This window comes from Vanellus vanellus (assembly GCF_965231255.1).
Source record: "Vanellus vanellus genome assembly, chromosome: 5".
Classification (NCBI taxonomy): domain Eukaryota; kingdom Metazoa; phylum Chordata; class Aves; order Charadriiformes; family Charadriidae; genus Vanellus; species Vanellus vanellus.
Window position 1 is genome coordinate 23,556,414 of NC_138910.1, and position 23,465 is coordinate 23,579,878.

At 41.6% G+C, this 23,465-nt stretch overlaps 1 protein-coding gene across 1 annotated transcript in view; it reads right to left on the reverse strand.

Moving 5' to 3' along the window:
* Nucleotides 1-12,960, reverse strand: part of TLK1 (tousled like kinase 1) — a 72,931-nt gene extending 59,971 nt beyond the window's left edge. The window contains exon 1 of the mRNA XM_082483549.1: nt 12,577-12,960. Coding sequence (XP_082339675.1) covers nt 12,577-12,721 — 145 coding nt within the window. The 5' untranslated portion in view covers nt 12,722-12,960. The remainder of the gene's footprint in view (nt 1-12,576) is intronic.
* Between the last annotated feature and the right edge of the window lie 10,505 nt (nt 12,961-23,465).

Here is a 23,465-nt window from a genome sequence, read left to right on the forward strand (position 1 = left end):
AGCCAGGTTTACCTCCACCAGTTAGAAGAGGCAGACAGTTCAAATGAGACCAGTGCCCATACAGTCAGACAAGGTTAAAACCCCGAGCCTGTTGCTCACACCACACTCCCTGCCCCAGCAGACCCAGGCCCGCTGCTCTAGCAGGCTATCTATCTCAGCAACGAAAAGATAACTGAAATATCAGAACTAGTAAAAGCAACTGAATAACAGCAGGAAACAGCAAGTTTTGCCAACAGCAGTTCCCAGGGAATACAAAAAAGGCAAGCTGGAGGCCGCCTTCCTGACCTTGCTAGTGCCCCACGGCCACAGTTAATACGCACGCATGATAACATGTCTACACACAGAAAAATTTCTAAGTATGAGGTGGCACATGCGAAAACAAATGACTGAGCACACCATGCGGGTTTTGGTATAACTGTTAGAAAAAAAAAAAATATCACTTTAGTCTCTGATGAAACCCACTGACATCACTAACAGCTAGTCACTACCTTTTTTGGTAGTTACCTGAATCACTAATTCCTTATTTTCATTCATTGCTTTCACATAACAAAATATTGTTCTGCAAGTACTACATGACAATATGATTATTTAACAAATGAGAGAACTTGTGCTAAAAATGTCGTATTTTGCCAGAAATAAACTCTTCTGCTCCATATCTTTGGATCATTCATACAATAAACCCAATAGATTCAATGACTCAATGGGTGTAACAAAATGCAAATGTAATGACCTGTCTTGACTTAAACCTAAAAAAACAAAAGGAATTTCCATTACTGAAGAGACTGAAAAAGTACTAACAAAATCTGTTATTTACCAAAAATCCTCATTTGAACCTTTATCCACAACAATCTTAAAACTGGATTTCTCCTTTTCTCAAGCGGTAATGGGTGGTCAAGCAGAATTTTGACACCCAAGCTAAACCAACACTTCTCTCCAGTCTTTCTAGACACCAGCACCTGCGGCTGTGAACTCCTAAGTGCACGGAGCACCTCCTACCATCGCTGCCGGCTCTACAGCGGGAGAGCTCCCTTAGGGTGACACACCGTGGGACACAAGAGGAGAGACTCCCGGCTACATCTCTGCACAACCGTGTCACCCAGTGCACCTCCAGCTGAGCACAGGCAGTCGATGCTTGAATGTCCAGAAGGTTCCTGCTTCTACCACAACGACCCTCTCCCTTTATCAAAGATTTACCCTCCCTCCAGCAAAATCAACAGCGTGCACAAAAAGCCAAACAGGGGGACTGCAATTTGAGGAGGAAAATGACAGTTTAGAGAAGCACAGGGGAAGCAGAGGAGCAGGACAAGACTGGAGGTCACCCTTGTGAGCCAGCATCAGTCAGGAAGGGAAACCAACAGCGGGAGGAGGCAGGCCAAGGGACCTGGTGTAGAAGACAGCGCACATCCCACCCGGAGAGCCATAGGGATGGTGGCGCACAGCCACATTCTGCAACTCCTGACAGTCACTGGTACTGCTGCCTCATCACTTGTTCCCCTTAGAAAGACGAGATTTCAAAGCCACGAGAACAACAAAAACAACAAAAAAATAGCAGGTTCTCTCTCTCTTCTTTTTTGTACGAACAAACTTGAAGAAAAAGAGAGATTTAAGGAAAACAGCAGGAAGGTGGTGTCAGATGCTGGCAGAGACTGGTGCCCGTTGTTTGCACTTCTCTAGAAGAGAAAAACAAGTGAAAGGCTTGGAGAGAACAGCACGTTGCGATTTAGCCAGAAGAACAAATCAGGTCAACTTTCAATCACACGACACGGGGGGGGAAAAATAAATCACTATTAAGGTCATTTACTGGAAATTATTTTGTTGTTAGAGCTTCAATGTTTCATTCCCAAATTATGATGTATGTTGCAAGTGTAACAAATAGGGAGAAAAATATAAGAAATATAATATTAATATATAATTTAATACACAACCAGACTCTGCTTTTTTTTTTTTAACTCCACATGTTTCTATTCTTCTGTTTAAAAGCAAACAGCAATATAAAAAGCTAAACCTCAAGATACAGCAAAAGAAGCAGCCAAATTTTATATCATCTGCAATACTCATCAGCAGGTTTAACAAAATTACACATTGAAAAAATGAAACACGTTTTTAAGAAGTACGTAACAAGTGACAGCAGGAATTTAGAACATTTTTACTAAAAAGCAGCTGAAGATTTTGTGTAAGCTTAGCTTGTTTATGAGACTGCTATGGGGGATGGGGCGTCCTAACAACATTAGTATTCCTAATGACTAAACAGACAGCTCATCAAGACTTCTCACACACATTTTGTGTATATATAAAAGTGTGTACATGCATGATATATAAAATTGCCTCTTCGTTAATACTAACCACTTGGACATTCTGAATGTGACAACACATATCATGCAAGGGACTGGGAAAAAAAAAATAATCTATGGATGCAGACTACAAAATACCATCTAACAAGGGAGAAAAGACCATCACATCTGCCTTTCATACTTTGAATACTGGTGTTACCCCTCTTAGGCGTTATTAGTATCACAATCATTTAATAATACAATTTAATTAGAAAGAGGTAATATGGAATCCGATTATATAAGCAGAGGTAAATTAAATAGGCAATGAACTTCACAAAAAGCAATCACATACTAAGGTAATAACATGCACAGCAAAAAGTACTTTTTGTGTCTCATTTAAAAACTCTAAGCTTGTGTCTTCCAGAATTACTTCTATCTGTATCCTACAGTACTTTAAAATATGAAAATCCCACTCCTCCTAATGGCCCTTCAAAACACTAAATACAAAGGTACTATAACTATAATAACAAAAGGTACTATAAAGAATTTATAACTTTATTCAAAGTTAAAGCTTGTAGAAAGCTTGCAAGATAGTCTTTTACCATAGTTCAGTACTGTGAGTAAAACTACTGAAACTAAAACGCAACACTGATAATCAAAAAGTTTCTAAAACTTGTATCAAAGACACAGCAACCACTCCCAAACAACAGCCAGTTCAAGGAATCACTGATGAGCAAAAGAAACAAAAACCAAACAAAAACCCTAGTGACTAATAGGATAAATCTACTCTTAATAATCTATAATCACCACTACCACAACTAAAACAAACAAACAAAAAATTACTTTATGACAATAATTACACCACCTAGCCCACCACCACTCTTCTCACCAGAGCGTAAGTTCTCACCTGGCTGGTGAAGGGAACATACTGGGGGGAAAAGCTAGGAAATGGAAGCAGGACACTTTCCTGGATATACCTCAGCAATAACAAAGGACTCTTACTTCGAAAAGTTTCAAAACTTCTGATATGTCTTTTAATACAACTTTTAACAGAACTGTTAGAAACAGATCATTACCCATCAAGGCTAAAAGAATTTGCCAGTAAATTAAGGTCTCCAGCATAATACCTCCAAAATGTTTTCCTACATAAACTAACAATATTTGTAAAATATATTAAAAAAAAGCTATTTCAAAGTTACTCTATTTTTCACCATACAAACAACTTATTTATTAAGAGAATTGGTTTCATTAGAATCATAGAATGGTTTAGAGTTGGAAAGGACCTTGAAGATCATAGAGTTCCAACCCTCCTGCCATAGGCAGGGACACCTCCCACTAGACCAGGTTGCCTAAGGCCACGTCCAGCCTGGCCTTGAACATTTCCAGGGATGGGGCCTCAACAACCTCTCTGGGCAACCTGTTCCAGTGCCTTACCACCCTCAAAGTGAAAAAATTCTTCCTAATGTTTAATCTGAACCTGCCCTCTTCCAGTTTAAAGCCATTCCCCCTCATCCTATCACCACATGCCCTAGTAAAAAGTCCTTCCCCGGCTCTCCTGTAGGCCCCCTTTAGGTACTGGAAGGCTGCAATAAGATCTCCCCAGAGCCTTCTCTTCTCCAGGCTGAACAGCCCCAACTCTTTCAGCCTCTCCTCACAGGGGAGGTGCTCCAGCCCTCGGATCGTCCTCGTGGCTCTCCTCTGGCCACGCACCAGCAGGTCCGTGTCCTTCTTAGGTTGGGGACTCCAGAGCTGGATGCAGTACTCCAGGTGGGGTCTCACAAGAGTGGAGTAGAGGGGCAGAATCACCTCCTTTGACCTGCTGGCCATACTTCTTTTGATGCAGCCCAGGATATGGTTGGCCTTCTGGGCTGTGATCGCACATTGCTGGTTCATGTTGAGCTTCTCGTCAATCAACATACCCAGGTCCTTCTCCCAAGGGCTGCTCTCCAGCCATTCCCCGTCGAGCTTGTATTTGTGCTTGGGATTGCCCCATCCCAGATGTAGGACCTTGCACTTGGCCTTGTTGAACTGCATGAGGTTGGCCTGGGCCCAGCTCTCCAGCCTGTCCAGGTCCCTCTGGATGGCATCCCTCCCCTCCAGCGTGTCTACCTCGCCAAAAAGCTTGGTGTCATCGGCAAACTTGCTGAGGCTGCACTCGACCCCACTGTCCATGTCACCGACAAAGATGTTGAACAGTACAGGTCCCAGCACTGACCCCTGAGGAACGCCACTCGTCACTGGTCTCCACTTACATTCTTCATGTGCAAATTAGGTCATTCTTTATAATGATATCACTTAGAGAAATATAAAGCTTGCTGTAAGTCCCCAGTGTCAACCAAAAAAAAAAAGTGTCCCGTCTAAACAAATAAACATATTTTTAATTATAATTCTGTATATATTAATTTAAAAATACACGTTTCTACTGATGTTAAAGAGAATATTATTAATAATGTGTGAATTTTATTTTCAATTGCTTTGTAATGAAAATATCAACTTATTAAAGGACACTACTTCTCTCATCACTTTTACTAGGAATAAACTAAGAAATGGCAAAGTCCTCAACCTCCCTGAGGACCAAAATAGCTAGAAAGAGGGTATTAGGGCACAAAAAAAAAGAGAAAGGAAAAAGAAAAAAGGAAAAAAGCATTGGCTGAAGTACACATGTGAAATTTAGGACAAAACTGTGGAACCTATGAGAATGAAACACTAAGTAGAAAAAAATACAGCTATGCCTGATTAGCCTGAGCCACAGGAGTGAAAGAAAGAGGTATTAGAAATCGTACTTGTAGCGTCATCTGAGTTTATCTCCACAGAATCAAGAGTTCCAAGAGTTCAGTGGTAGAGAAGAGAAATGGGAAACACCTCTGCTGTTAAAGTTGTGCAATCCCAAGGGCATCAAAGACCCACCAAGTGAAGACCAGGATCTAAATTATATTCCTTCAGACTTACAGGAGCTATGAAGTGTAACTTAAATATTTATTTGTATATTTAACATTACTTTCCAATTTGTTGCCCTCACACATATAGTTCAGAGGTTCTATCACTTACCAAAAAAATAAACATTTGCAATCCACCAGAAGCTACCGCTGCAGAGCACAGTGCTTGAAGCATCTATATGATTTGAGCTCAGAGTACAGTCATAAAATTAATTAAATAGCTAAAAGGTTGGGTGTATGTAACATCATACAATGGATTTTTCTAAAAGCATCAAGATTTCCTGGTTTTCCCAAAAAAAAGAGATATTTTTCTTCCTTTTCTCTTGTAGGTATGGCTGTATTAAAGTCCAAAGAAAGGGAATCCACTACTTGCCAGTCTCAAAGTGATTATGGTCTGGCTTCATTTCCTGCAAAAAGCACTCTGGAGTTTCTTAGCACCATCCTCATCTCTTAAAATCTGAAATGCAGAGTGCTTTGTTCTTAAGGACGTTATAAAGAAAGCATCGTGGCCTTTAAGTTACCACCCACTTAAAACTGTGCCGATATGATGAGGCACGATACACTGCTTAATGCTCCTGCTGCCATCTCTCAGCAAGCGGAGGCGGTCCCAGGGAATACCGACCATCTCCGTGACGTTGAGTTTCACGTAAAAGCTCCAGTAAATTAAGTAAATTAAGTTTCCCATTCCAAAGCGATCAGATTCCTGTCACAGTTGTGTAATCATCCAACAATCCCTAGCTTTCCCTCTAAATCCTTGGAGGACGCTTGTCGGCCTCAGAGCCTCTCCAGCTAAAGCTAACGAGGCCTTTAGATCACAGAGTGGATAATTTTTCTTATTTGCGTATTTTAAAAATATGCTCCAGCATTAAATGTTTAAGCTAAACGTGGAGCGATACGGATCCATGGTGAGGTTTAAAGTTTATGATCTATTAAATTCATACAAGGGAAAAATACATTCAAACGATATAAACTTTAATGCTCTGCTAGAAGCCAAACCCTCATGTTGCTGGAAGCTGCCGTGAAGCCACCCAAATTGGAGGTCTGAAGCACTCGACCGGTTTTCACCAGCAACCGCCTCTGCCATTTTTGTTTGTCCAACCACTTTAACAGTTGGTTCACTCAGAACTGCTAAAGAGCAACAAACAACTCAGAAAGCAGGAAAACCTGGCTTGATTTTCCAAATGATGAACAAGAAGGAACGGCAACTGGATTTGATCTATTAACTCCAAATCTCACTAGGTGCAGTGACCAGAAATAACCAACTCATTTCACAAAGGACAGACAATTCTACTTAATCTGGTTTAACTGCAAAACACATTTGGATATATTTGTTTCTTCTTACATATCTAGCACAATTAGGATTCTTTTTATTTAGCTAATAAAGTTAGCTAAAAGCTGTCTAAAGCATGGGAAATTATGTTTCTTAAAACTTAAGAATCTAAGATGCATAACTACTTAAATAAATGCACATAGATGTGTACTCTCCTGCCTAGCAAGAGGCATGATCAAATTAGACCAATTAGAATCAACTTTTCTTTAGGAAAAATAATTAAGCGCAAACGCAAAATAAAATTAAAAACAATTATTTAATCAGGATTTCCTGCTCGCTGATTTAAGTCATGATTAAAATTAGTAATATAACCACTCTGATTTCAGTCAATCCCTCCAGCGCGGACCCACTCCCGAAGGCTCACACAGCCCCAGCCTTCCCCCGTCAATCTTCAGCACGTCCAACCTCACTTAAGCCCTTCTGCTCCACTCTTCCGGGACTAAGTTTGACTGAGGTCGATTAAAGCTTACAAGCATTCATGTTCTCGCCACCTACCGCATCCTCCCCAGAGAAAGTCTGGTTGCCAGGATTTTTCTGCTGGCATATCACAGCGCTCTGCTCAGGAACGAAAGAAGGGAGTAAGACCTCCAGAGAGAAGGCGCGTGAGAAGGAAACAGATCCTTAGTTTCTATCCCAAACGGAGTATCTCAACAAGGATGGAGTCAAGATCAAGGGAAACACAGGAAGGAAAATACCTTCTGATATTCACTAAACCTTCTTCACCGCTACCGAATTCGATCCTTAAGTACTGAACATAAAGTGCAGTACTCGTCCCTTGCTATCTTCAGCAACCATTAGAAGTTTTCCACCTGCAAGCCCACCGAAGAAACTGGGTTGTATTATGGCGGCCAGCTTCTGTTTAACTGCTCTCTGGCAATCACGACTAGAGCACCGGCATTCTCAGTGGACACCTTGACCACTCTTCTTCCTCACTGCCCACCTTCACCTGCACTCAGAGCAATCTGGCAAACCAAATTTCCCCTTTTCCTCTTTTACAGCTGAAACACACCAAGGCAAACAGAAAGTTCATAAAGTTCATAGAGGCAAAACTTTTCTCTTCCCCCTTGTGGGTTTTTAAGTTTTAGGGGAGGTACAGTTCAGGAAATACCATACCGCATAAGCACAATTTACTAATTTCAACTCCAACATTTTCTTGTGTAAAAAACTCAGAATGGGGGCAAGAAATTTATCATGAGAGTAATCTGGATTGGGAGCAAGTACTACCTCATAACAAAACCTTATAGCAAGAACACACAAAGCATAAGGATTAAAGTCTGTTGTATTTCCAGACTCTCCATTCTTCAGGTAGCAGAATTCTATAAACCTAACTTTGACTGTGATGCACATATATACCGTAGCCTTTCCCAGGAGTCCCAACACTATTTTGCAATCATTTGGGATCATCAAGCTCTAAGAAAATCCAAAGAATGTCAAGACTAATTGCAGACCAGAGTTATAACTAATAAGCAAGTTTACTTCAGCTTGCTGAAGAAAAAAATTTACTTGATGAAAGAAAAGGCAAACAAGCAAACAAACAAAAATGTACAGGGGAAAAAAAGAATGCGCAAAATAACAAACTTTTTTATTTGAATTGAGATAATAATAAATAAATACAGCCTGTCCTCAAAGATATTGATTCTCTCTCCATTTAAAATGGAACAGGTTAATGGGAAATTCCATTCTACACGTTACAGAATTAAAACAATCACCCAAGTACTAATTTGCTCTATTCGCAGCGTTTGCCTTTTAGAAAAACCAGATTCAAACAAGGGCCCCTATTAAAAAAAAAAAAAAAAAAAAAAAAAAAAAAAGAGGAATCTTTTCCCATGTCTCATTTGGGCACGCTACAAAATCTCATGGGAATCTGGTATAAGCATCAGCTCCCTACGAGAAATACACCTGCAACAAAACCAGCAATAATATCACAAGCTAGAATCTATGCATATCAGTGGAACAACATAAAGTCTTACACAACACCTGCTACAGCCAGTCTAAATAATCTTTCATGATTGCTGTGCTCATCCTAAGTAAAAATATACTATGATCTTTAAACACCTCTACTACCATGTAAACCAGCCAAATCCATAAAAATCTCAATCTACAGCTGAATGATAAAAACCAACAAACTTACTGAGAACTTACTGGTTAAGCACATAAAGCAGCTGAGTTTTTACACTACAAACAAAAAACAGAAAAAAACAACCCTGGAAGTTTTAATAAGATTGGGTAACTTTCAAGTTCATGGACTAATGCGTAGCATGGACTGTACATAGCATACAACCTGGCAACTAGAAACGTTTTCTAGACTGGAAACTTAAGGAGGAAATAAGCTGCACCTTTATGCTCAAATGGACAACTACAATCACATTTTAGGCAACAATAAATACAAATAATATACATTTATCGAATAAAAAAAAAAAAGTCACCAACAAAATTTGCTACACCTACACCACTAGTTCTTCAAAGAGTGTCAAATACATTATATGAGTTTATTTACCATTTTGTCATCACATGTTAATTTGGGCTCAAATTTGAAAACTGAAATTCACATTCCTGATCTGGTAATTAAAAGTTGTATTTGGCGTTCTGTTTTGCCAACGGCAAAGCCAACAGCACACACAAAAAATAACTCACAAAGCATCATGCTTGACTACTGTGGCACTGCCTCCAACCTCAAAAGAGAAGCTATTCCAAGACACTCCTATGTATCTCCCAAAATCTCTTCTGTCCCTCTGTCTTGCCTGCAATAGCCTGAACATCCCCTGTTTACAAAACAGCACTTTCCAGCTATGCACTTTGGTCTTTTTAGTTACATGCGTAAAGCAGTCAAAAGTCAAGAAACTTGACATATGAAGTTGAGCGATTGCAATTATGTGAGCTGTGGCACAAGATTTAGCCACACAATCACATACTGTGTGTAAAATAATACTGCATAACAGTCCTCTTAAATTCCTGATAGCATCTACTGCAGGGCTCTTGAATAAGTGACCACATATCCCACACATACGTTATTGGCATATAAAACAACTGACAGAACTACAGACATTCACAAGCTATACTGAAATGCAAACAAGAGACAGTTCTGGTACAATAAAAGCGTACAGATACAACTGCATTCAAGTCCACCCCGGTCCTTTCATTGTAAAACCTTAAACCATAAATCTGAATCCATACATTGAAGCCATGATGCCCCTGTAAGTCAAGATACAGGAGAAGATGACACCCAATGAAAAATGTTGCTAAAATGTTGTAATGCATTGCAAAAAAGACTAATTATTTTCTTTAATTTCACCTGTATCTCCCAAGTAGTGCCTTTTTGATACTAACAAGGTATAGCATTCAAAAAAACACCACAAAACAACAAAAAATAACTTTGTGCAATAGTTGCACATGCTAGAGCTTTTCTTTTTGCTTTTCCATATTAGAGCTTCAGAGAGTATTTTTAGGACTTCCTAAATCAGGGTGCTGAGGGTTTCTGTTCTTAATAAACCTTTAAAAGCCCATATGAGAGATGTGGATTCTTGTCAAACTTTGGCAGCGAATCACAGGTAAGGTCGGATAAACCACAGCACAGGGTGTGCGCTCAGTAAAGGCCTGCACACCCGAAGGCAAAGTGGGCAAAAACCATCACAGAAGCCAACCAAAGGGATTTGAACCCTCTAAATCAGAGGGCCAGGCTGGGCCACAAGCTCAGCCCAAGCGCCGAATACACCGTATCTGGAAATATTACCCACCCAAAACCGGCACAGGCATGAGCAGTGACACAGCTCGGATCCAGTACGGGCCGGCAGCCTCACGCGCCGCTCCAGAGCTCATAACCTCTGTTAACATCACAAGGTATCACAAGTTCAGAATCGATGGCAGCACAAACTCCTATAAATACACCGCGCTGCAAATATCGCACGCTTAGGTGTTTGATCCGACAACCTTCTTTCACACACATAAGCCAATGTCTACGAACATACGGCCATGTTTATATTTCAGGGCCTACTGCTTTCAGGCAAGACACTTCGTTGTAAAACGTACACGCATAAAGTAAGGTGGGCTGATAACATCCCACCAGCATCAACGTGGAATATAAGCCCAAGCACGGCTGGCAGCTTCTGCTGATTTGCAAACATAACTACGCAGTAAGGACACGCAATTATCATGACCCAGGAACACCGAGCAAATACAGTACATTATGGTACCAAGCACACGCCAGCGTTTTGATTACTCTGTAACCCCTGAATCTGTATTAGAGGATGCAAATTACAGCACCCAGAAGAATCCAACAGCATGAGTCGTAAGAAATACAGAAAGTAAAAAGCAGCAGCAGCATTGCGTTAAAAATTAATTTCACAAAAAATGTTTTTCCTTACCTAAATAGAGGTACTCAAGGAACACCTTTTTTCTTTAAAATAAACAGATATATAAGGTGTGCTGCAATAAGCATTTCAGACTTATATGCCAGGTATCTGAAATATATCCAAAAATACCTCATGTATACACTCTACATGGATATTATATGCGTGCATATTCATAACAAGTGTTGCAACACGGAAGAAACCTACTCTTGATAAACTTACACTATAGATTTGGCTGGTGGCTGTTGTTTTTCTAAGAGCTTCGGTTTCCTAGAGAAGACGAGCACAAAATGCCTGCCACTTTACTCAGCATCTTTAACATATACCATAATCCCTTTCCAGATATTTTCTGGAGCATTTCATGTCAATCTACCTGCAGGAGCGTGTGCAAAAGTGACACAGAGTGATACAAGTCTGACAACTGCTGGCGTGGAAAATGGAGAAACACGGACTGCGTTATACATTTCCAGGATGTTGAATCCCTGTTTGCAAGTCCTCACATCGCTTATCAACAACAACAACCACCCAAAAAAAAAAAAAAAAAAGGCAAGCAGCTACAGGAAGACTTGAAAAACAAAGACTCCCCATTTTGACTATTATTTCTATTTTAAGTTAGCAAGTTTCCTGCTTGGGTGATGACGTTTTGCAGACGCTACAAGAAACGCTACACGGCATTCATTAAACTGGGGCAAATCAAGTCAAATTACACAACTGCTGGGTATACAAGTACCCGCGTATAAAAGTTCGCCGCCACCACTAACCGGCGTTCAGCAAGTAGTTATTTTAGCTAAAAGCGGGGAGAGATTCACTAGCTGTATAACTGCTACATCTTGTGGCAATACATCTCAACGCAAGGAGGAAAAAAACAGACAATACCCGAAAGGGAATCGCGAAGGGACTTGTTTGCTCATAACCTTCATACAGATATTCCCTGCGAACACCCACAACACCCTGCTGCCGCTGTCGGTGTAACACAAGAGGGGAGGAGCAGGGGAGGGAGGAGAAAAATATTATCATCGAAGGCGTGATGGAGGACAGGAGAAAGTTGCAGTCATTCCGCGGTGGCCGTACGGCGCCCTGTCACTTCTGGCCGTAAAACCGGCCGCCCCCGAGGGCGCCTTCCCCCGCGGGGACGAACCCTCCGCTGTGGGCCCCTCTCTCCTCCCCACCTCCATGATGCCAAAAGTGCCCGACTCCCTCCATCCAGCAACAACGGCCGCATCCTCCGGCGCAGCACTTTTACTTTGCCGCTGGCGGAAGGGAACCGATTTCGGGGAGGACGCGGCCAGCGGCCGCCCGAGGAGAGCCGCCGCGGGAGGAGAGGCGAGCGGGCCGGCCCGGCAGCGGAGGGAGCGTGGCCGATCCCCCCTCCGCGGCCCGGCGGACGGCTGAGGCGGGGGGGAATGTGTGTGTGTGGGGGGGAGAACAACGAGGCGCCGCCGCGCTGCCGAGAGGCGCGGGCGGGGGCGGCGGGGCCCCGCTCGCCCAGCGCCGGAGGCTCCCCTCGCCGCCGCCGGGCCCAGCGCTGACCCCGCACCGCCGCCACCACCACCACCGCCGCCGCCGGGGGCACCAGCCTCTCCCGCCGCCGCCGCCGCCGCTCCCCGCCAGCCCGGGACCGGCCTCCGGCGGCGGCCGCCGGGCCCCTCCCCGAGGGCCGGGCCCCCCGCACAGCCCCGCGGCGCGCTGGTTACCTTCCTTGGGCGGCTTGCCGGGCGGCGCGCCGTGGAGCTGGGAGGCCGCCGCCGCGGAGCAGCCCTGCAGGCTCGGTGGGGACGTGGAGAGCCGGGACCAAGATGGCGGCCCCTCCAAACTTCCACTGCTACTTTGGACACTCATCAAGCTACTTTCCTGGAGCCCGGCAGCCGCCGGGGGCGGCGGGGGAGGCGGCGCGGCGGGGGGACACCCAGCGCCGCGCTCATGGCCGGGGGGCCGGGCCCGACACCGGCGCGGGGAGGCCGCCGGCGGGGAGCGGGCTCCGGAGGCAGGCGGGGCGCGGGAGAGACGGGGCGCGGGGCCGGCGCAACCTGCCCGCACCTCTGCACTGCGTCGCCGCCACCGCCGAGCAGCCGCCTGTGTCTGAGGCTAACCTTCCCCGCCGCCGCCGCCGCCGGGGAGGGGAGGGGAGGGCGCAGGCGGGGAGGGGTCATGCGCAAACACGATCGCGAGCCGAGCGAGCGCCGCGCTCCGCCGGCGCCCAGCCGAAGCCGTAGCCGCCCCCAGGGGCGGCGGGCGGGAGCGGCGCCCCCCCGCGCAAGGCACCTGCCCCGCGGGCTGAGCACGCCGGATGGCTCCTGCCTTCCGTGGACGCTGCCGGCCCCCGACACCCCACCACCGCCCTCCCCTTTCCCCACGCACGCCCGTCCCGCGGCGGGGACCTCCCGCCCCCCGGAGCCGCCGCGCCTTCCCCCTCACCCCACCCCGCGCCCCGACGGGGCGCGGGGTGGGGTGAGGGGGAAGGCGCGGCGGCTCCGGGGGGCGGGAGCGGAGCCCGCCCGCTGATAGGGGTCTGCCGGATTCCAAGTGCCAGGCCCCACCGCCCCCCACGCCCAACAGGCTGAGGGGGTCCCAGCCGGGCACCAGCCCTGATCGGAGCATCTCCGGCAACCCGCCTCTCCGCTTTGAGTTACGCCAAAATGCAGACGTAGCGGAATTTAAACCAATTTTTCACTTTTTCCTTTCCTTATAACATAGTTATTTGCGAGATAGGCGGCAAAGTCAGTTCTGGAACAAAGCCTTTTAATTTATGAGTGCAACTTCGGTACGACAATGACTTTGATGACTTAAAAAAATACCACGGTTTGCAGATATATTGCGTTCTGCATATATGAAGAAGTATATTCCATCAGCTGGGCACGGCCCTCATTTTGTGGCTGCTGTGTGGAGACATCCTGGCCATCTACTTACTAACCTACTTTCCCCTCTATTTGAGGCTGACAGGAATAATAGATTACTAACGTTGGGCTGCAGATCTGTACACAACACTGATATTACCAATTCTGTCTCTTCCTTTTAAAGTGACATCTGTCAAATTATCTAAGATCTTCACCTCCCACCAGCATACAGCATAGCTGCAAGTTTCTTAGCAATTCGGTATTAACTTGAAGTAAAAATTAGTATCTTTACTTGCTAAATAAGTCTGTTCCAGGACATATATTTGGTAACTTTTTTTTTTTTTTTTTCCAGAGAGAAGTGATCTGATACATCAACCAAGACTTACTTGTTTTTAAGGACTTGATCCTAGAGAAGACTTCTCAGGCTTTACCTAAGCAAATTACGGTTTTTAAGGACTTGATCCTAGAGAAGACTTCTCAGGCTTTACCTAAGCAAATTACACCAGGAAATCGCTAGTACTTGGGCATGAAGTAAAACAATGCTTGTTCACTCTGGCTGCAATATTAATATTTAGCAGCTGGCACAGAAACTTCTTGCAAGGTTAAAACCAAAACATACTCGCAATCCCACAATCCATATGATAGCATAAGTGAACGTGTACCTCATTTCCTGATGAGTATATCCTGCTGCAGCATGCTGGGTTTAAAATCTGCCAAGTAAGATGCAATAAGGTAAAGAAACTTGTTCTCTTCATTTATACTCGTTTGCATCCACTTAATACACGCACACCCCTGCCACCCTCACAAAAACATACCTAAACAAGCATTCTTTCCGCCACTTTTGCTTACACACTGTTGTCTACAAGTCATTTCACTGATACAGTTGGGGCTGCTTATTTAAATAAAGCATCAGTCGCTGTGATGAGGGCAACAGGATATGAAGAGGAAGATCCCATTCATTACTTCTCCTATCAGGCCTGCAGTTTAAATTTTATAAAAATGCCAAGATGTCTTTTAAACAGTCATAAATTAACAGTATGAAAAATAATTAGATCTTTGCAGTATCTCACCATGTGTTAGAAGGCACCAGAAGTGAGAGGGCACGTACTGCAGGACTCCCCACCAGAGCACTCATTAAACACAGCACCTGCTGCTTGCCAGAAATGGGTACCTGCTGCAAAATTACAGGTTGGGGTCTACTTTTCGTAATACAGCCGAGCTGCATCTCTTGTTTTTGTCAGCTGTTGATGTAGCTTGAAAGCAGAGTGTGAATTATATAGATCATCTCCAGATGAGACACTCTATATAACTTTAAAAATACATGGAACTGGTATATTTCCCCTCTGTAGTTCGTAGAAACCCTACTTTCTTAATGTGTTAGAGCTGAGCCTGATTTTTAGGTATCCCTTTCTTTGTAAAGCCACATTGCTTCAGTGTTACCAGTTTAATAGTATCACAGCAGGAGGTAAGAACATACTCATCAATACCTTTTAGAAATTTCCAAATATATTCTAAAAGAGTTCCCTTATTACATAGCATCATAAATGTACATAATGCTTTCCCTTGAATGCCCTGCCTTCATTTTGCAATAAAACTTTACGGTCCAGTGGCCAGATGGAGAACCTCTCTCTCACAGTGGTGAGCAGTCAGCTCAGTGTCACCCACCTAAAGTGTTTAAAAACTAAATCCAACTCAAATAGTACTCAATAATTATTACTCATTCTTTTTAAAAAATATAATAAATATTAGATCTTCTTCTTTGCCTTCTAGTTTTCAGGAGCAGAATAGGCTGCTATCAAGGTTTCCTATGTAAACACTGCGTATCATCAACATCAGGCATAACTTGAGGCAGTAGATATGGGGAAATCCCCTTTCAGTGGCATTGCACTGGATAATAATGAAGAAGGTGCCACATACCTACCTAAAAGGGAAAGCCTGACTCCAGGTGAAGCCCAAGAAAGCCCATGTAGTTTTGCTAACCGCTAAAGAAAAGGACCTCAAAATTCAGATGAGAACGGAGAGGAGTGAAATGCCTATGTGCTATTTTTCTCATGAGAATGCGTCAAATGGAAGTTAGCAAGGTTTATCACAGTAGCAACCCTCAAATCAAGGACACTTGAAGAACAGAAAAGCATCATGAAATTTCATTATTCCAAAGATAAAAAAGCCAAGCAACAAAAATCCTGAAAAACATTAAAATTGTGAGAGCTTTCAACTTTGCCACTGGAATTATTTGTGCAAGAAACATTTATCACAGTAAGTTCACCAACTAACTCTAAATCATTAGAAAAGTAAGAGAAGTTAACTGACAGATAGCAAAAGAAAGGGATCAAATTAAAAAAATCCATGGGCTGCATAGTGAAAACAAGGAAGATTACAGCAGGAGCAAGTTTCTGGAGACATCTGCATTGCATCTACAAAAATAATCGTGCACTCAGGTAAAATATCAATATCAAAACTTTTACATACATCCTTTACACAACAAAGAGACACCATTTCAAACATTACATGTGGTAAAATCCAGAGTTTATCCCAGATGTTCTTAAGGAAGAATATGCTATGATTGTAGGACCAATTACAGAGGGATTATACTTTCTTCCCTATTCCGAGACCTTCACCGCTCACAGGCACCAAATACATTCTGGTGTCTTCATGAAGAATGTGTACTCTATCAACATCAAATAATACATGTTCTTAATAACTGGGTATGTTTTATCTCTCTTTTTACCACCAAAATCAATTTGATATTTGCTGGCTTACGTTTCATGCAAGCAGCAGATACTGCAATACCTGGGAGTAGTGACTGATCAGGTCAGGTAAGCGATTATATGAATAACGTATGTTTACATATAGGTTCTAAATAAGACCGTTTTTTGATTTTGTCAATAATTAGAAGGAAGGCCTCAAATTCACAGGACAATCAGAAAAAGTAGAGGTAGAAGAGGAATTTGATTTAGCAGGCTTGTACTTCTTGGAATGAAAGTCAAAAGTTTCCAGAATTATGATAAATGACATCATCCCTGGAAAAGTATTAAACTATATGCTTCCAAACTTAAATCAGTCTCTATCAGTCAGAGATCAGGAAAATGACAGGAACCAGAGATCATTAGTGTCTTTACTTCAGATGCTTTGGTATCTATTTCCTTCACTGGCTTCTTTCGATGAAGAGTTCTAAAATATGCCCAACAAGGGTATTACATCTCTTCTTTTTACCTTTTCATATATATAATCAGAAATATTTAATATGTAGCCTTCTTCCATCTTCTTGGACTTGGAGCAAGTTACCTTCTTCGACAGCAGAGCAACCCAGCCTTGTTTCTATCCTTTTCTCAAACAATTCTCTTCTGCAAGCAATATTCAAGCCCTTTGATTTAGCCCATCAATTATTTGCAGTGCTAGTGAAACGGAGGTTTTGTTTGTTAGGAAGGCTTCAAAGTCTTTGTTAGTTCCTTGTCAGCCTAGCACTTTGGATAATAGACCTGTCGCGGTATTTTCTTAAAACATAAGCTATTACAGTGTGCCACACTGTATATTTGCCCAAGTATTTGATGATATACATGAATTTTATACATTGATATATGTATACACACATACGCATGCACTCACCGACCCCTAGAACACACCCTATAACTATGCCAACACCAGCACCCAATCTAATTTAACTATCATAGTAGAAAAATATTCTTGTAACTAAATAGACATACTGGTAGAGCAGTTTGAGTAGAAAACACCTAAATTATTTCATCATCAAAATGATGTATTTATGACATTTCTAGGTTAGATGAAACGTAGTATGCTGGGAAACATACCTTGGGACAGGAAAATACTGTTTTCTGTCTTGGTGAATGCTGGAAGCTTGTAGCTCAAACACTCTGTTCTTCCTTCTCCTGGCACAGCTGACCACATGTATGGACCCTCCCTGTACCAGGCCAGTGTGCTCCTGGCCAGTCTGGGCTGGAATGACAACTAGAATCTTCCAGTCTGTGTCCTCCAGCTCAGAAGATTCAAAATGCAGTTTTTGGCACGAGTACAAGGTAAAATGCCAAGTGACTGTGACAGCAAGTGCATTGCTGTGATAGAAGACCATCTCAGATTGTAACAGCTTCTGCACCTGACTCTCACATAGCTTTTCTATTTATGAGCAAATAGGACTGTTGCAATTGTACTAACATTAATTTTCAAGTTTAGTTAAAGTTTTCTAAAACTGATTTAAAGCAATAATATTTTTATAGGAAAAAGTTATTTAGATCTTGATTAAATCAATTTTGAGGCTCACTGAATTAGAGCTGTCTCCCTGAGCCATATACTGCACTACATGCTTTATAATTTTTTTAATATAGCACTTGCTAGCAACTCCGAGTTGCAAGGTAACAAAAACATACATAAATAATATACCAGCAAAAATATCTTCCCTAAATATATCAGCATATCAGGATGCAGAGAAGCCAAAATGAAAAAAACAGTATCACGTTAAGCCTACATTCGAGAAATAGACACAAACACCATGTAAGCACAGATCTATTTTTATCATCCATGTAATTGTCATAAACTGCATTTATCATACCTTTGATATCATCACCATCAGTCAGATCCAGTGATCCACCTCTGCTATGATTATTTGTACTCCAAATCTCTAAGAAGCCTGCAAACAGCTTCCCTTCGAACCAAACACAAAAATTAAATGCTGGTGTGTTTTGTTTTTTTTTTACCATAGAAATGTTCCTCTCTATTCCAGTCTCGCTGCTCTAGCTACTAAGATTATTAGCTACATTCCAGTCAGAATCAAGGACAGTTTTACAATCCTTTCTTGTGTATGTCATTTTAATAAAAAATAATTTGGTTTTAAATGTTCCCCGGTGAAGAAATGAAAAACACCATCCTGATGAATGCTACATTCACTTTCTTTTTCCCGACGTGTCTGTTTTCATTTTATTCTATTGCTTTTCCTCCCATGTCCCTTGCAATCTACTTGTCTGCTATTCCCTGCAATTTTTTCCTCGTCTCAGACTATTCCTTTTATAACGCTGCTCTCAGGTAAACAGGCCCCTCTTATCTGTCAGGCTTCCTCTCCATCTTTTTTTAAGCTCATGCTTTTTCACATATCTTTCATACTTCTGTCTCACTCTTTACACCTTATATCTTCTTTCCTGAAGTATCTGTCTTGCCTGGAGCTTATTTTGTTGCCTTTGATTTTAAGCCATTAGAGACAGACAGTGTTTGCAGAGAGCCATGTCTGTATGTGGTTTCTAATAGCAATGGGGCATGTCTTGAGGCTTTTTTCAAGCAAAAGTCATACCAGTTTAGGGTTGTTATTTTTTTGTAATCATTGAATAAGGTCTTCAAATTTTGGCCAAATAACATCAACAATAAGCCTGACAGATGATGAAATATTAGCTATTACGATGACAGTATTATAATTTACAGATGCCCCACCTCTGTTCCCTTCCAGCTCCAGGTGAGCTGGTCTGCTGCTTCACTCTGCAATGCCCCCTGTGCTGGGAACAGCAGAGCTGCTGTGCTCCACCTGATCTGACACCCACCTAGTCCAGTGTCCTATCCCTGGTCTGTCCAGACATATCGTATTCCTCCAAGGAAAAGATAATAGCCCAATAGCCAGGAGATTTTGGACAACTTTTCCTTTTCACCCATCACCTCTCCACACCCACCCACACGATCCTGGAAAACAGCCATACAGGAGACAAGCTGCCCAGCACATTCCTGAAGGGTATTAAGAACAACTACTTGTGACTTCAGACAGTTGAGGAGATAAGAGAGGAAAGGCTGTTTTGCTTATTATTTAGCTTATCAGTTAATAGTTCCTGATTAAGACAAAGGTGGAAGGTATACATATAAAACTGATCACAAAACAATAAAATTAATGATGCCAAAGAAAGCATGGAATGGAAGAAAGCAAATGGACTTCCAAAAGCAGATTTTAGTTGGCTTAAAGGATGAATGGGTGGATAGATCTTTTGGAAGAAATTCAGAAGGAAATGGGAGCATAGGAGACCGAAAGTTACGGAAAGAAGCGTATCAAAGGCACAACAGACTACCCTGATGCAAAGAAAGCACTGAAAAGAGTGCAGCAAGGCTTCATCAGGAGCTATTTGATTGACTAAAAAACAAGAAGGAATCGCACAAAAATGTGGAAACAAGAACAGATGACGAAAAGCATGTTCAAAAGAATAGGACACTCACATGGGGAACAAATCAGGAAGGTTAAGAGGCAAAAAAAGTTAAAGTAGGAAAGGACCTAAAAGCCGTTAAAAGGGTACATACACACACACACAGAGTAAGGGAGACAACGGAAGGTTCAAATCCAATATCTAACAAGACAGATACCAAATAATATGACACAGAGAAGACGAAAATATTCAATGGTCTTTTTTGCCTAATGCGTCTACAAAAACCTTAGCATCAGGTATGCCAGGCAACTAATTTTAACAAAGGTCAAGAAGCACAGGTGACAAAAGGGAGGGAATGGATTAAATTATATTAAGACATGCCGGTTTCCAATCCTGCTGTTTGGTTCAGAAAGGAGTGGATAAAGCCTACCCCCCCGTAGCCTTGCATCTCCTGTTTGGATCAGCCCAGAGCTAAAGCTCTGACTGAAATTTATGGCTGGAACATTTGTAACGTTCTTCTGTGAGATCTGCAGTTCCTGATATCAAGGTTTCATTTACACTGAATTCCTTCCTGCCATGGAGGACTCTCTATTTACCTGCTCATTTTCACAAAACCTGTAGAAATGCGGTACCTTTGAAACCACCACTACTCAGTCCAGTTCAGTTGGAAAGTGTGCAACAAGTTCAAAAGGCATGGTGTGGTCTGACTGTTCATACAGTGTGATCATATAAACTGTGTTTCCATAGGAAAATGTGCTAAAAATTACCCCGGAGCACTTAAAAAGATAGAATAATGTCTGCATGACAATTCTGGTGTTTGGGGTTTTTTTGTGGTTTACGGTTGGGTTTTTTTGAGAATTCATGGAGTACAAAGAAGGTCCTAGAAGACTAGAAAGGATGAAAATACTGCCTGTCTTAGGAATTATAATTCAATTGACCTAACTTTCATAAATACTTCACTATCTCTGAGGGATACTATCATAGGTTATTAGGCAGTTAGTGTATAGGTATGAAGATAACAATAGGATAGAAAACAATTAAGCAAGAAGATGTTAAAATGTAATCTTCAGATCATTATTATTGTGTCAAACCTCCCCAATTTTCTTCTTAGAAAGGACAACAGGCCTATTGAATAAGAAGGAAACAGTAAATGTGATATCCGCACTTTAACAAAGCTTTTAGTTGGGTCCTCTCTAACTTTGCCTGCAATGCAAAAAATGGTGTAGATGAAATCAAGTAACAGTTGACACACAAGTAGTTAAATATTTCTCCCAAACAGTATTTATCAAGAGTTTCCTGACAAAGCAGGATGGCACTGCAGTAACATCCTTCAGGGATTTCTCATCAGTCCTATTCTGTTCAATTTTTCATTGAACAGCTTGGATAATAGAACAGGGAGTAAACTTGTAAAATTTGCAAAAAATCTGGAAGGGGGTTGCAAACACATAGGAAAACAGATCAGAATTCAAAATATCTAGATAATGTGAGAAATAGTATCTCTGCAACAAGCTCATATTATATAGAGAGAACCTAAGTACTACCCATGACAAAAGTAAACCACAGTATATCAATATAATATGATGACGCTTTAACAAGGCAACAGGATTGCAGAAAAGGATAGGAAGGTTCGAGTGTATTTCACACTAAATATGAGTCAACAACATGATGATGTTGCAGAAAGGCATTTCTCATTCCAGGATGTATTAGGAAGTGTGCAGTATGTGAGATGCAGGACCTAATTATTTTTGCAATCTCCAGTGCCGCTGAGGCCTCAGCTGCAGCATTCTGTGCAATTTTGGGCAATGCACTCCAGGAACAATTTCAACAATTTGGATGGAGTTGAAATGAAATCAACAAGAGCGTTAAGTTATTTTGAAAATATGACTTACAAGGAAAGGTTGAATGAATGGGGCTTGGCTTCCTCAGAAAAAGATGACTGGGGGGAAAACGCATATTTTAAAAGGCAGCATGCAGAAAGCCATGATCAACAGTTCTTTGTACCAACCTGAATTATAACAAGCAATTGCTTAATTTGCAGCTGAGTAGACTAGATAAAAAAAAAAAAGAAAGAAAGAAACAACAACAAAAAAATCCTTTCAACTTTAAATCTAGATTAGAAGGAATAGGTTTATGGAGGTTGTGGAATCCCCTTCATTTGTGGTTTTTAACGGCAGCCTACACAAACATCTGTCAGGGATGACCTAGTTACCCATTTCCCGCCTCAGAACAGGGCTGGACTGGATGACCTTTTAAGGCCTTTTTTTCCCCCTATCCTTTTTTTTTTTTTTCCTGTAATTATTTCAGTACTAGGGAATCTGTTTCCTTTAACTTGGCTGCTACAGGTTAGGCAGTAAAACTGTTGTAGGCAGCCAAGGCCTTAGTAAAAAAAAAAAAACACATGTAAAATAAGAAATAATTCAGAAAATGAAAAAAAAAAAAAAAAAAGAGAGATCACTAACTTCAGCAAATTTAATACATAAATGTGTCAACCTCCACACACCCCCCCCCAAAACTAAATAAATAAACCCCAGGTTTTTATAATGGCAAATGTTATTAACAATTTTAGCCAGCTTGCACATGTATATATTTGCAAAAGCTTAATTCAATACTATGTTCTGTTAATAATGATGATAGAGTTGAATGTCATATTGAGTGATGTGATCAATCACATAGCAAAAATCATAGTGCTCTATTAAATTTAAGAAAAAAACCCCTATTCTTGATTATGTTATTTCTTAAAATACATTTCTATTGTCCCAAACTTCCATTTTATAGCCATTAAGATGTCAATTTCAGATTTTGGGTTCTTTTAAAATAACAAGAGCAGTAAAAGGTATTTTGATTTTAATTCTTAATTTTAATCTGGGTTTATTTAAAGAGAAAATATATCTACGATTTTCAACACAAAACAAAAGTGATACATGAAATACAGAAAAACAACTCACAGAAAAACTGTGAATGAAGCTCTGTCAGCACCTCAGGGTTATGATGGTATCATAAACCACACAAGAGCTTTTCTCCTGTGCTTCACATGCTGTCATCAGAAACCTTCTGTGTTTATCCACGGTAGCCTTAGGTATCACTGTTACCGGTACTTCGATAATATCAAGCTATGCACATGAACAGAGGCACGAAGTGTCAAGTTATAGTTACAGTTGATCTGATGACACTTTCATCCTGAGAGCTAATGCAATCCCTTTTAAAGAAACAAAAACATCATTCATGTTGAAATCTTCATGACTACTATTAAACTTTCAGATCATTTCTAAGAGTTAATTTTAAAAAAATACATATTTATTTTTCCATTTTATATAGCTACCAAGAAGGCCTCTTCCAATTATCTAAGCATGAAAAAAATTCTGTTCCAGAGTAACATTTAAAAATATTTATTTAAAACTGCTTTCCTAGAATTCTAAAATTGTTATGTTTTCAGACCAAGCTCATAGTTTACAAAACATACATAGTATAAGAGGGTTTTCATGTGTTCCAACCAACCAATCCAGTAAATAATTCAATTCCTACTACTGGCCTGCAGTGGGATAAAAGGAAACAAATTGGTAAACCACAGACGTTCAAAATATGGGATGTGTGGCCAAAGGCTATAACATGTTCTATATTACCAAG